Here is a 14,455-nt window from a genome sequence, read left to right as displayed (position 1 = left end):
CGAAAGATGTGTTTCACTTTAAATGTATTCACAGCAAAAAAATAATTTTGATATCCCATCAAAGTGGATGCACTACAATCATGTCGAAAATTTCATGTAATTTTTATGATCACATAAATAAACAAATGCAGTAAAAGCAGCGTAATGTCAGTTCATGCATTGTATTAATGTTAATTTTGTCCTTTTTAGCAAGTAATATTACACCATATTTTCGACATGATTGTAGTGCATCCACTTTGACGTGATATCAAAATTATTTTTTTGCTGTGTTGTGTTTCTCTCTGTGACTTCCAACTATATTTTATTATTCACGCAAATAGCTGTGACAGCGTACAAATATATTGAGAGCATCGATAAAGTATTGTAATAAAATTCAAAGTAAGCAACGTTACGCCAATTAAGGATTTTTAATACCTCAACAATTCAGCTTGAATCCAAATGCAAAGTGGAGAAATCGTCGACATTATATTGTAGGTACCTATTGTACCGCCTTCTGGCGTAAGAATGTCTCTACAATTGTGGAGGTAACTACCACATCCTGCTTTCTGCCAACTTCAATACATTACGAGTATGTATATCCATACACAAGGATCAGTAATCACACAAATCGTATAATCGAAACGTTGATGCCAGAAGCTAGAAGCAAATAGGTACGGAAATATCAACCATGGCATACCTGCTTCCTGGGGCATGCAGGAACACAAGAAAGGCTGCCCTCGATGGAGGCGGCACATCAGGAGTACAGTCCCAAATCGGAAGAAGTTTTCCAGGGGATGAAAACGGGTGGAAGACAAACGAGCAGATTTACAGCCCTACAATTAAGGTTAATGAGGTGAGTTTTGCCTCCGTTTGTCGTCGTCGTCAGCGCCGTTGTTGCTTTAGTTTGCCTGCGGAAGTTTTAGTACAATGTGTGAGACTTTGTCTAAAACATTGGGCCTGCCATGTGTATGTTTCCGAGAAGATTACACTCGTACATTGATAAAAATATGTCTGAATTAATGCAAGCAAGCAGTCTTGGTCTGGAAGAGGCCGACAATGTTAATGAGGAAGCGAGAAAATAACAATTCTCATTATTTTTCCTTTTATTGGTGTAGCTGAATCGTTGTCAAATTGTTTCCAGCAAGGTAACAATCAGAGTGTTACAATTGAAATGAAAAATTTGATTAAAAATAACGTTGGAGAGATGGTTGAGCAAACTAGTGAACGTATCGTGGAATTTTCAATATTGAATATTACTTTTCTTTCTACCAAATAAATGATCCCCATATTTGTAATAGAGCGGTGCCGGTGGTGTAGTGGTAAGCGTGATAACCTCTCACCCCAGCAGGCCTGGGTTCAATCCGAGTCGGCGCCGCCGGGAGTTCTGAGGCATAACATCTCTGATCACGTCTACCTTCGGAAGGGAAGTAAAGCCGTTGGTCCCCGGTTCACGAGTTGATGGGTCGATAGGTAGGGTCCAGGTGTGGGGCTGCTTCCCTGGCGTCGGTAGCATTGGTGCTCAGCACGGAAAACAAGATCGACGGAAAACAAACCAAGGAAAAAAAAATATTTGTAATAAGCAGGTGGCAATCTCTAACATGAATATAACGAAAATAGAGGCAGTATTATCCGCTCGTCTCGAGTAAGTCTGGATGGAGCTGAACAACCGATGAGTGTGTTCATCAAAAGTTACGAGATGATATCGACAAATCGATAAAATTTAACGTCCTCCTAGCTATCCAATCTGTTCTGGCATGAATGTGTATAGTCTGAGGGTGGAAAACTTTTGCTGAGAGTTCTTAATATTCTTCGGAAATGGTTTCGATTTCTTCCTATAACAAAGCTATTGCCACCTGGTCCAACAATTGATGCTTATGGAAAGTATCATTTGAATGGGATCAACTAGAACAAAATAGATGTAGACTTAAGTTATGACGGTATTTTTGTTATTGAAAATGTTACTTGTTTTGTATGCCATATAACATCAGGATGACTTTTGATTCACTACATAATGCATAACAACATAGAGCCTTTAAAAAAATCGGATTATTATTTGAGGAAAATAATTTCCCAGCAATTAATTACTAGATTTGCGTCTATTTGACGGAATTATTTAATTCGAAATCACCTATATCCGAATCCATAAATCACGTCCCCACCCGAAACCAATTCATCATATTTCCCTGCTTCAACGATTGCTCGACCGTCACAAATTCCACCCGTCTAATATCCGGTGTTATCTGTCTGTTTCATTTCCATTCACAGTGATCGATTGCGTTGTCAGCGAGTGGGGCCCGTGGAACGAATGCGACACACCCTGCGGTCCCGGAACCACGTCCCGCAACAGAACAGTCCGACAAAAACCACGAAACGGTGGCAAACACTGTCCATCCTTGTTGCAGAACCGGGGCTGTCTGGGAACGGACTGCCATGCAACGAGCAACCGACCGGCATTGCTTCAGGGTGAGTTGATTTTTTCATGCAAATTCAAAAATTCAACACCAACGACGGAACGACGACGACGGAGCTTTCTCTCTTTGGTTGGTAGCCGGGGCGGTAGCATATTAACGATAACACAAAGATAGAGATAAAGAATGAAATTTTTCTAGCGCAAGGACACGAATACCCGAGCAGGAGAAAATAACTTATAAATACCTAATTCTGTTACTGATACCAAAATTTGGTGTTGATGTCAGCCTGATGAAGATGTAAAATACCAAAGAATAATCCCATAAATTTGCATGCAACATAATTTGTAAATAACATATATGTTGATACCATTGGTATTGTTTTCGTATTGCATTCCCATACTTTGGCATTGGAATGGTATTGTGGGAAATTTGTTGTTGTATTTTACCGCAACTGCCATACATTTCAGGCTAATCCATACCAATTTAAAGTAAGTATCGAGATATTCGTTCCTGCTCGGGTAGAATCAAACTCGCACCCCGCTTATTGGTCGTCCGCATTGTTTGAGTATGTATTTCGAGAGTGATGTGCTGCAACACAGCAGAGAGAAGTTTACTTTACACATTAACATAAATTTATTTCATTGAGTGTCCAGAGACATTAGTTCATATTTTGTGGTATAATACTCTATTAAAATCCACCTAACTCTATTATAATCTACAGTCTCTCTCTCTCTCTCTCAGTTTTCAAGGTCTCGTTTAAGAGCTTGTTGGTTTACATTTTAAAAGATATGATTACGACACAAGCCTCACATAATGCAAATGATTAAAATTTTAGGGATGATCTCTAAGTTCCGAACATATCGAATTTATATGTAGGGGATAGGAGGTTTTAAAACAAATGTGTATAGTTTTTGTATTTTTATGCTGCATGGCGGTATTTTCATGCTCTCTAAAAATGATATCTTATTCTTACGAATTATTATTCCGTATAGAGTCAAAATATTGTTTTAGTTTATGCCAAGATATTGTGAAGTCAATAGTTTCGCAGTATTGATTGTAAGAGGCAATCATGTGATTTAATTGCCCATATTTTGCATAATTTGTGCAATGATGGTTTATGGCAAATAAATTTCGATTTTGGAGTTGCCGAGTACACAGCAAAAATTAATTTAAATATTACATCCAAGAGGATACACTTCAACCATGATGAAAATCACATGTAATTAAAATGGCTGCTGTGTATGTGCATTGAAATTTTATTTTGATAAAAGTTCTGTTGAGTCCATGGGTTGGCTCGTTTGATCGCTTGTTCATAATCTGAACGACGTTTTGTTTGTTTTTAAATTACTAAACAATATTTTATAATTATAAGACTGTTTTTAAAGGATATGAATGATTTTTGTACGTTTTCCTAAACACCTTACCGTTCTCATTATTACAATCGTTGAGTTGTGATTTTCAAACTTATATTTTTTAGTTATATTGTGTTGAAGTGTTCGACTGTGAGGTTTTACAATAAACAGCTTCGGCTTGGCAGTCTGGCAATCACTCAATCAAAACAAATTAATTTTGTAATTTGTCCCTACGTTTCGGTTCTGATTAGGGCCTTCTTCATTAGTGTTAACTAATTCAAACTTTTCCAAAGACTATATTGTTCCTTTAACTGTATACCTGAATGATGTTGTACAATTTCAATTTCAAGGTAGCGGCGCCAGTGGTATAGTGGTAAGCGTGATTGCCTCTCACCCCAAAGGGCCTGGGTTCAATCCCAGTCGGCTCCGACGGGATTTTCTGAGACAAAATCTCTGATCACTTCTTTCGGAAGAGAAGTAAAGCCGTTGGTCCTCGGTCTATGAGTTGATGGGTCGATATGAAGGGTTCAGGTCTGGAAGCTACCTCCCTGGCGTTGATAGCATTGGTACTCAGTACGGAAAACAAATCAAGGAAAAAATCATGAAATTGAGTTAAAAATTGAATCCTTTTGTTTAGTCTGCTCATAAAACTTTTAGCATGCTTATTAAGCCGATTTCTGCAATCTATATTTCCCCTTGGAAGTATCATATAATTTTATCGGAGTTATTTTCTGAAGAAATCATGGACTTTATTTTACAATTTTGCTAGAATTTATTTCCACACCTTTCTTTGGAGTCTTCTTTCTTAAATGTCCAAAAGAATTCCTCGGAGCCGAGATCCATTAAATACTTTTATAATTACCATAACACATTAATGAGGGACATTTTTTGTGAGTTCTCTTTACTCTTCATTTGAAGTGACTTTTGTTTAGCTTCCGCTTTCATCTGTGCTTCCAATGCCTTTGCTTTTTCTAATTGTTTTTCGGTATAGTACACTATTCCGAATTTGCAGTAGTAATACGCATGTACTTGTATACAGGTGGCTACTATTTCTCAGCAGCACTTGTTTCCTCTCCCCTGTTCTTCTCAGCGTCTGGCGACGTCACATCCATCACTACCACCTTTTCTTCCAGGACCTCAACCGCTTTCTCGTTTGGCGATGCACCTCCAGTAGAGTGATGCAAAATTTGAAATTTTCGCTCCACAATACTTAAACGATTCCAAATCGGATCCTGACTAACCTCTCAAAATTTGAACCCATTTGGTGAGAAACTGAGATGGCACAAACCATTTGAAGTTTGTATGGGAATTACTATGGTAAAACCAAGATTTTTGTTCATGTCTATCTAATAATTCACCATATCGGTCTGCTTCAAAAGCTTTCAACTGTACTTGTAGGAAATTTTCTGAGTTGCAACTTTGCTCAAGACCACTTTTTGATTAAATGCAAGGATCGAAAGTTATCAATGGTTCAATGCGCTGATGTCTTATGATCATACTCAATCAACTGCTCAGCAGGCAACATTAGTGTTTCTGGGGCGTTGAATAGGACACAAAAATCATGGCTACTATGCCACACTGCAATATACAGTGTTGCCTGGTAGGGCCTCCAATTCTAACTTATGCGCCAGACGACGAGAGTCGTCTGTCAGAACTCAGATCGGTTTGCCCTGCTAGCTGTTTTTCCAACCCTACTACAGAATCCACCTCCAATGATAGGCTAAACATTCAACTAACTTCCCAATATCCTTTTCCATATATCTTCCCAAAATTCAGTTTTATTAGCGTAATAAGTTCAATTTTTATTCACTAATTTGTAACTATTAACATAGTGTTTATTGAAACAACAAAACAATAAAGTTTTTTTTGTAATCCCATTCATGCAATATGTTTATCTCCAAAGTCTATGTTTTTAATTTTGATCTCTGTAATCTAACTATTAAAACGTTTCCCTCACCTTACCTTCTCCTCACTGTGACGTCATTCCATTTATCTGGTCCAGTCAGTTTGGTCAGTGACGTTTGACCAAAACCAAAAATAAATTGTCGCGGTACAAAAATCATCATTTCCATACATCCTTCGTCATTGACGAAGAGAGGCCGACAATAATCCTATCGCATCTTTTACCTTCATTGGTCTTTTTTTCATCACTGACTTTGCTTTCTCTACGTTGATGCAAGGCAGCCCTGGCTGGGAACCTCAATACGAATCAAAAGAGCTGTGGGAGCAGGGGGTTGTAAAGTTTACCCACCCTAATGTGCAGTCGTCATCACTATCAATACCATGATTTCATGATTTGATAGTCAGTACTCAAAAGGTGATAAAAATATTGATGACGAAAATATGTATGAAAATATTAACGCAGAATTTTTTTCATGTTTCAATATTTTCCCACATTTTCTCGACTTTTTGACTACAGCAGTAAATGGGGCCATATTCCTCAGTAAGAAAGTTGAGATTTGATTCGGAATATTTCATCTGATTCTGCAAATCGAGTGAGGAGCGACCCTATATTGATGGAAATATTAACGAATCTTCTGCCGTGTGAAGTGCACTAATGAATGGTATTTGTAAATTTACAAGGCACATGTTTTCGATGCTGACGGACATTAGTCAGTTTTATCATTTTTATAACGGTGCTCCGTGAATGATTTTTATCTCAAAACTGCTCCGAAACGCAGAACTCCTGGAAGCCCATAGCATAAGAAGTTGATTTAAAATTAGGTAATTAATTAACAAGTCAATCAATCTAAATCATTTTGTGGTGCCCAAATTTCAATTTTCAGCATCAGGTTCGGGTCACTAATAGAAGCTTCCACATCATTTTAGAAAAATATCAGCTTCTCAAAAAATCATCAGTCATGCATAGGATAGAAGAAGTCAATCAAATACATCCATTCGTTGCTGATGCTAAACTCACTTTCTTCTTTTTGAGCGATGTATTGAAATTTGAAATTAAGATGGAAGCTATATAATATTGATAAGTAAGTAGGCTCCTAATGCAAAAAATATTCCTTCACTCCTCCGACCGAGTCTTCATTCAAGCGGCGTGGAAGCACGGCAACAACGTTTCATTCATACCAGTCTCGAATAACACACTTCCGAACTTTGAAGGGCAATCAGTAATAATCAATCAAAAGATGAATGAGATTTTATTTTGTGTAGATTGGATATAAGAAGAAACACGGCATCGAACGAAGCTCTGGTCATGTATGAATCACGCGTCATTGATGAACTCCTGCTCCTTTTCAACACACGTCTTCATCAAACGAAGGCTGATGGTGTAAATTTTTAAACTGTTGGCACTCCTCGACTCTTTTGAATATGGAATCAAGTTCGCGTGTTTGAGATTTCAGCCTTTAAAATGACTGATCTGTTCGCATGATGATAAGTAAATTTAAATGAAACAACCATACTCGCTACGATAATGAATGGCCTGAGAAATTGAGAAAAGTCGTAAATGTAGTGCCATTGATTATGCAGTTATAGCGACTTACTAAAGCCCTATTACGAAACAAGTTCCACTCAATTGGATATGTGTGTAATTTCTACATGCGACATAACTTTTCCTCTTTGTTGATGTAATGAACGAGGTTGGCTTTCTGAACGTGGTTGCTATAAAAAGGGTAAAATTCGCAACACATAAGCCACAACTACAGCAAAAAAAAAAGAGCAAACGTGTAGAATGTCAGTAGGATATAGAAGTGCAGTAGCAGCACCAGTAAGCATTTAATGGTCAAAGTTAGGGTAATTTATTATGCAGTTTCTAGCAAATGGTCAGCTTTACAAAACCAATTATTCACCATTGCCTGTTGGGACATGTTGTTCTCTGGTGTTTATTTGTTCTGTGGGTTCTGACTTGGACTCTGGATAAAGCTTCAATTAACTGGTGGTTGCATTTATTCAACATAATTCTCTTCCGTAGTTGATGTAAGCTTGGATTCTAGAATAACGGATAACGGTCATTAGAATTTTTACCGACTATTTCAGCAATTCAAAAACACAGTAAACAATGCTGACTCCTGTGACATATTCTAAGTGCGTGTGCCAAATGCCACTCCAGTACAGCAAGCCTCATAAAAAACATTGACCCACGCCTGGAGAGATATGGTTCCGGACTATATTATCAGAACCTGTCGAGCATCCGGAAGCGTGTTGAGGCCTAATTGCGGCAAATGGAAATTTTATCGTGATTAACATAGGTTTAAGTTCTTCCTTTTGAATACATGATTTTTTTCCACTTCGAAATGTTTCAGATTTTGTTTGTTTTTACAGTGTATAATGGTGAAAACATTATCACGCATACGGTAGGTTTAGAAGGTTATAGGTGTGTAGGTTGGTCAAAGTTTAGAGGTTGCATAAAAGGTTTGAAGTTTATAAGGAGATTTTAGCGAGTTACTCAGGGCAATTATCAACGTACTTGATAACAATTCCTTTGAGTAAATATCAGTTTGCATATCAAGCTGGTAAATCAACAGTAACAGCTCTTCATAAGTTTGTTACAAAATCAATTTGAATCAAAAGAAATGTCACTAGCAGCGTTCATTGATATTGAAGCAGCAGATAATATTGCATCTTATAACTCCATGAAAAACAATATGTTGAAGCGTGGATTCGACAAAAGCATCGTTAGGTGGATTAATGAGATGCTTTCTAAAAGAGACATCTCAGCAAATCTTGGAAGCTCATCCATAACAGTTAGAGCTGTAAAAGGGTGTCCTCAAGGAAGTGTTCTTTCACCTCTTTTATGGTCTTTAATAGTTGACGAACTTCTCAAAAACTTAGAGATAATTGACTTGCACATGACATAGTCATAATAGTACGAGGACAACTTGATAATGTCATTTCAAATAGAATGCAAACTGCTTTAAATTATGTCCTGTCGTGGTGCACTAATGAAAGGTTGAATATAAATCCTTCTAAGACCGCTATTGTACCGTTCACACGGAAAAGAAAATTTTCTATAAATAACATAAAATTGAAAGAAACTTCTTTAGAACTTAACTTTTGGTAGGAAATGGGGCCTAAAACCAAAAATGATCCACTGGATTTATTTGACGATTGTAAGACCCAGAATATCCTACCATAATTGGTTTGGTGGCCAAAAACTACGCTCAGAAGAAGCTGGGGAGACTGCAAAGACTTGTTACTCTCCCAATAACTGGTGCCATGAACAGCACACCGAGTATGGCACTAGATGCTCTACTTTATCTGCTTCCGTTGCATCAATTTATCCAATTAGAAGCTTAAAGGAGTGCTTTAAGGGTTCAACGAGCAAAGTACTTCCTTGAAGGTGATCTTACAGGACACTTAATATTTTAAAAATGTTTAATATTGATTCTCTTGTATTAAAAAATGAAGACTGGATGGAGAAAAAAAAATATAATTTCGCTTAAACAATGCAGCAGAATTTGATCGTAATGTTTGGGAAAACGGGGTACCAAACATCAGACCAGGTTCAACTGTTTTTTTATACAGACGGTTCAAGATTGAACAATGGGAGCAGGGGTAACTGGTTCAGGGATAGATATCTCAATATCTATGGGTTACTGGCCAACCGTGTTCCAAGCAGAAATTCAAGCAATTCTGGAATGCTCTGTAATATGCTTGCGCAGAAATTATAAACATTCGAATATCTGCATTATGTCTGATAGTCAAGCAGCATTAAATGCTTTAAAATCAGCAACATGCAATTCAAAACTCGTATGGAAATGTGCAATGTCACTTCATAAATTGGCCTGTCAAAACCAAGTTAACCTATATTGGGTTCCTGGCCACTGTGGAATTGAAGGGAATGAAAAAGCCGACACGTTAGCCAAGCAAGGATCATCTCAGCAATTCGTAGGACCAGAACCATTCTGTGGAGTTTCTGCTTGTTCTCTTAAAATGGAGATCAAGAAATGGAAACAAAAGAGAGTGGAGACCAATTGGAACAACACTTCCATTGCTAGGCAGTCGAAACGGTTCATATTTCCGAACATTTCAATGACTAGCAAAATTCTTGTATTATCAAAGAAAGATCTCAGTGTCTATACTGGTTTGATAACAGGACATTGTCCATATAAATATCATTTGAAGTTCAAGAAGTGTGTCGATTCTGTGGCATAGAAAAGGAAGACTCTGAATACCTGCTATGCTCTTGTGCAGCAATCTTCAATAAAAGGCGTATTTTTCTGGATAAGGGGCTGACAGAACTCTTTGATATTAGGATATTTGATATTACTGATAAAGCAATATAAAAACGGGGAATATCACAATAGGTCAAAGTAATGGTCGCAGTGATGAATATACCCAACACGGAATAAAGGGCAATTACTTAATTTCACTTATATCGTTCTAACTTTGGTTTTAGTTGCCAACACATTGAAGAAAAATAAATGGACAAGACATTTGGATCCTAAATTGCAATCAAATATGAATGTTAAGATGGGAGCATATGGCGAAATATAAACAAGCTCCCCACCTAAATTTAGGATCCAGGTCTGAAGGGATGTTTATGAAACAAAGTGTCAATCAACAGAAAACTTTGTAGCACTTCCACAGTTATTAATTGAGAGCTATCGATGTCGTTACAAATGTATGGACTTGTATACAGTAATGACCCGATTTTGCAGCCCCCCTTTTAAAAAACGTTTTCTAATGTTCAACGAAACCCATGCGCTTTTCCAGTGATCTTATTGCATCAAAGCATATCTTAAACATCCATTTTGAAGATTAATGAGAAGGATTTGGGATTACAGTTTTATGAAATTATTGAAAAATGGAAGTCTGATGCATGGAGAGGCTGACAAAATCGGGTCATTACTGTATCGTGTTTCCAACCCGAAACATTTCTAAAGCACACCGAGAATCAAATTAGCTGCCTCCTTTTTTTCTTTGATTTGTTTTCCGTCGATCTTGTTTTCCATGCTGAGCACCAATGCTACCAACGCCAGGGAGGCAGCTTCCACACCCTATCGACCCATCAACTCATGAACCGGGGACCAACGGCGATGTTATGCCTCAGAACATCAGAGATGTTATGCCTCAGGACGGCACCGACTGGGATTGAACCCAGGGTTGCTGGGGGGAGAGGTAATCACGCTTACCACTACACCACCGGTGCCGCTTAAATTAGCCGCCTTCAGTTTGGTTATACCGTGCCTTAACCGAAAAGGCTATCTGAGGCTCCGTTAACGTCATTAAACGCCTTGATTTTGACAGACGCCATCACTTGTTGCCTTGTTGCCCTTCTAGCAGTCGAACATTTTATTAAAAGCACTATCGCGACTGCTGCTTGATTTCTGGAGTCTTTTTTTCATGGAAGTGTTTAGAAAAATGTTAACAAGTGAACCTCTCTGCCATGAATGTGGGATAAACAATTCCTAAAAAGTACGTTAATTTGATTTCGTGGTGACAACACTAGCCCTTATTACTGTAGGTTCAACTGCACAAATTATCATGGTAATTCATAGCATTCATGGCTCAGAATAGGTCTTATTATCAAAATATACATAGCTCGCTTTTCGAAACGTTACATCGCAGGAGTGAACATTAATGAAGCTCGAGAATGTTGATTAAATAGTCCTTAGATATCACTGAAATAGCCCTGAAAATGTGAAATAGTTTGGGTTCCATCGGGTTAAAAACCAGTACTAACGACAGCAGTATTGTATATTTAATGGTAATAGTGCTACTGTAAGTACATAGTAAGTAGGGCTTAGATCTAGTTCTGCTAAGCACAACTACTTTATTTTTCGAGCGAATTTTTTCACAAAATAAAATGTTTTTACTGCAGATGCCTTCTAAATTTTTTCATCATTCCATACTTACCGTACGATTTGAAAAAGAGTGACATATTGTCGCGCCTACGGATTCTAAGCTCGGTGCCATTGAATTCACTTCTTTTGTTTTTGAGAATAATGGGTGCAAAAATTCACATCAAGCGTTCTTGTTGACTTCGTTCGGTAGCTGTTGAACTAATGTCTCATACCAAAGGCATAATTGACATGTTAACGCCGAAATCATGGATTTATTTGACGTTTTCTGCTCGATAGGCCCAAAATCGATCTTCGAGCTTGCTTGCAATTCAAAACTCGTTGCTTCTCAGGGAAGTATGGTAAAATTTCAGATGACGAAGAACAAGCAGAACAAGTACTCTGTCTTTGATTGAATCTTAAATATTGAGTCTTGATGCGACCAGTGTAGAATAATATAAAAGCTCCGTGTCAATGTACACAAACTCGAAAAGTTTTCATGAAAATCATCATCACTCAAGCAAAAAGTGCAAGACAAACATCACGTCGACAAGTCATGAGAAAACCTCATTTAGCAAACCGTAATTTCACTTCGTCTCTGTTTGAAGACAAATACTAATATCATATCCTTTATATTTCTCCTTCAGAAACGGCCCTGCTGCTACCGGTGGCGACCTTATCGTCTAGAAGACACGAAAACTACACAACCAGTAGTGGCGGCGATGTCATCCAACGGTTGCAGATTCGGAAAAACACCTTCCACGCACATAAACCTACAGATGGGTGAGTATCAAAACGTCCGATGAAAACGGCGGCGATGACAAGGATGATCATGATGATCCGGACACGTATTCGATATACACGCAGGGGATGGGGATTTTGATAGAAATCTGAAAAGGATATCAAGAGTGAAAAGCTAGGAAAGATTTTCAATTACATTCTATATTTCAACACAGCTTCACTCCTTATTAACTTCCCGACAATTTCAAATTTAAGAGGGAATATGATAATGTTATGCTTCATGAAATGAAAATATTCCACACACAAATCATACTTCGTCTGTAGAGAGGGTTCGGAGTTTATAGATATCCATTACAAATAGAATCTGATTGATTCCATCCGTCTGTAACATTTCTGTTATCTCTTTCCCTCGTGAACGTGATGTGAATTTCGTATGAACATATGTCGCCATCCAGACCCTTTTTGGAGCATGGAATTTTTATGTTCACCTGACTAAACAAATGGAAAGGATTTTCCTTATGAGATACAGATCCCTTGGGCTAATTCATACATGCATTTGTTTGTATCAGTACGATGTTGCATCTTCAATTTGGTTTTGTAGATCAAAAGAATACTAAAATATCTCCAAGCAAGCCATAGCATGAAATGATCTTTAAAATTACGAATTTCATCCCAAAGCGTCTATGGAGTTGGTTGCACCTTCTCAAATTCAGCTGTGTCGGAGCAAAGACTTTGCTTACTCAAGTAACATTGCATACATGTTTTCCTTGCTTCAAATCTAGACTGTCATTTGTAAAAGGCTCAACATTTTTTTCTCTTATTTTACAAAATAATAATATGGACTAATGCTACGTCTTCTGTGGAATATAGGATTTTTCAAAATGTCCATTAAAAATATCAAGGAAATAAAAAATTTATTCCGACACTTATTCATTTAAATAAAAAAAATCTCATACATATAATTTGTGAAAATTGAAAAAAATGTACATTTGCAATAAAATGCTCATCTGACAAGGAAAGAGCCATCTTTAGCTCAGTCGGTAAAGGCGAAGCTTCAAAACAAGACATTGCTGGAGGTGGCTGGGTTCGATTCCCGGTCCGGTCTAGGAATTTTTTCGGGTTGGAAAATGTCTTGACTTATGGGGCGACCTCGGCGTATTGGTTATCATCCATACCTCTCACGCCAAAGTCACGAGTTCAAATCTCACCCCCAGACAAGTCACGAATGACCCAAGTGCGTTAAAGTGACTATAATAATAAAAAAAAAAAATGTCTTGACTTCCCTGGGCATAGATTATGATTGTACTAATGCAAAAATGGTAGCAGGCATCGAAAGCTCTCAATTGATAACTGTGGAAGTACATCTAGGACACGTTGAGAGCACGCAATAAGCTAATATGCGATAAGCAATAAGCTTGAAAGAAAAATAAAAAGAAGAATCTGACAATGTATGGACGGTTTGAATATAAATTAGTTGTCTTTCAAAAAAAAAAACACTATTAAAAAAGTTATAAAAACGGGTTGTTAGTGGAATTTAATTCCACTAAATTATTTTTTTGTATCCATACACATACTTATTTCGACTACAATGTATAGTCTTCATCAGTGTCATTCCCACTGCAGATTTGACCAAAACTAAACTTGATCAATGGAAATCAATGAATTTTCGGTCTTGGAAATGTTTTTTATATCTAGTTCGTTTATTTGGAAGGCTCCATCGCGTTAGCTTTACAGAGACTATAATTCATTAATCTTTGTAACAAAACTCACTTAATTCTATGTCTAGCAGGAGATGGGCCGAATACTCGCGGCTTACCCGAGGTTAGAGGGGTACATTGTCGCAGGATAGGTTAAGGAGAGGAGCATGGCATGGGGGTAGGGTTTTGATGGCTCATCAGAGCGATGTCGCCAGTATGAACGGTAGTGTGATTCTAGATTCGTCTTGAGTTCGATCGGCTATGGTGACCAGTGGGTGACGATGAGACTCAAGACAAGACAATCAAATACTAATAAAGAGATACAAAAGACAAACGAATTAAATTCTTATACTAGACATTTGCAGAAACACATAAATCGACCGCTTATAGCAGAGATCGCGGGTAACCAACACGTCCATGATAGGGATATAGGGTTGTCTTCCTTGAGCCTCGAGGGTATTCAAAAGTCGCTCTCTGGCGGCGTCATTATGCGACAATTGACAAATTGCGTGATCGATGTCATCATTACCGTTTTCACA

At 37.8% G+C, this 14,455-nt stretch overlaps 1 protein-coding gene across 1 annotated transcript in view; it reads left to right on the top strand.

The window, feature by feature from the left end:
* Positions 1-14,455, top strand: part of LOC135712021 (somatomedin-B and thrombospondin type-1 domain-containing protein-like) — a 164,100-nt gene that overhangs the window by 137,518 nt on the left and 12,127 nt on the right. Inside the window, exons 3-4 of the mRNA XM_065235024.1 lie at positions 2,245-2,442; positions 12,126-12,261. Of these exons, the coding sequence (XP_065091096.1) occupies positions 2,245-2,442; positions 12,126-12,261 (334 nt within the window). The remainder of the gene's footprint in view (positions 1-2,244; positions 2,443-12,125; positions 12,262-14,455) is intronic.

This window comes from Ochlerotatus camptorhynchus, unplaced genomic scaffold (assembly GCF_037179485.1).
Source record: "Ochlerotatus camptorhynchus isolate MF236.1 unplaced genomic scaffold, CSIRO-AGI_Acam_v1.1 ptg000003l, whole genome shotgun sequence".
In the NCBI taxonomy this organism is placed as follows: domain Eukaryota; kingdom Metazoa; phylum Arthropoda; class Insecta; order Diptera; family Culicidae; genus Ochlerotatus; species Ochlerotatus camptorhynchus.
The sequence above is the reverse complement of the archived record's forward strand: the minus strand, read 5'-3'. Positions and strand labels throughout refer to the sequence as shown.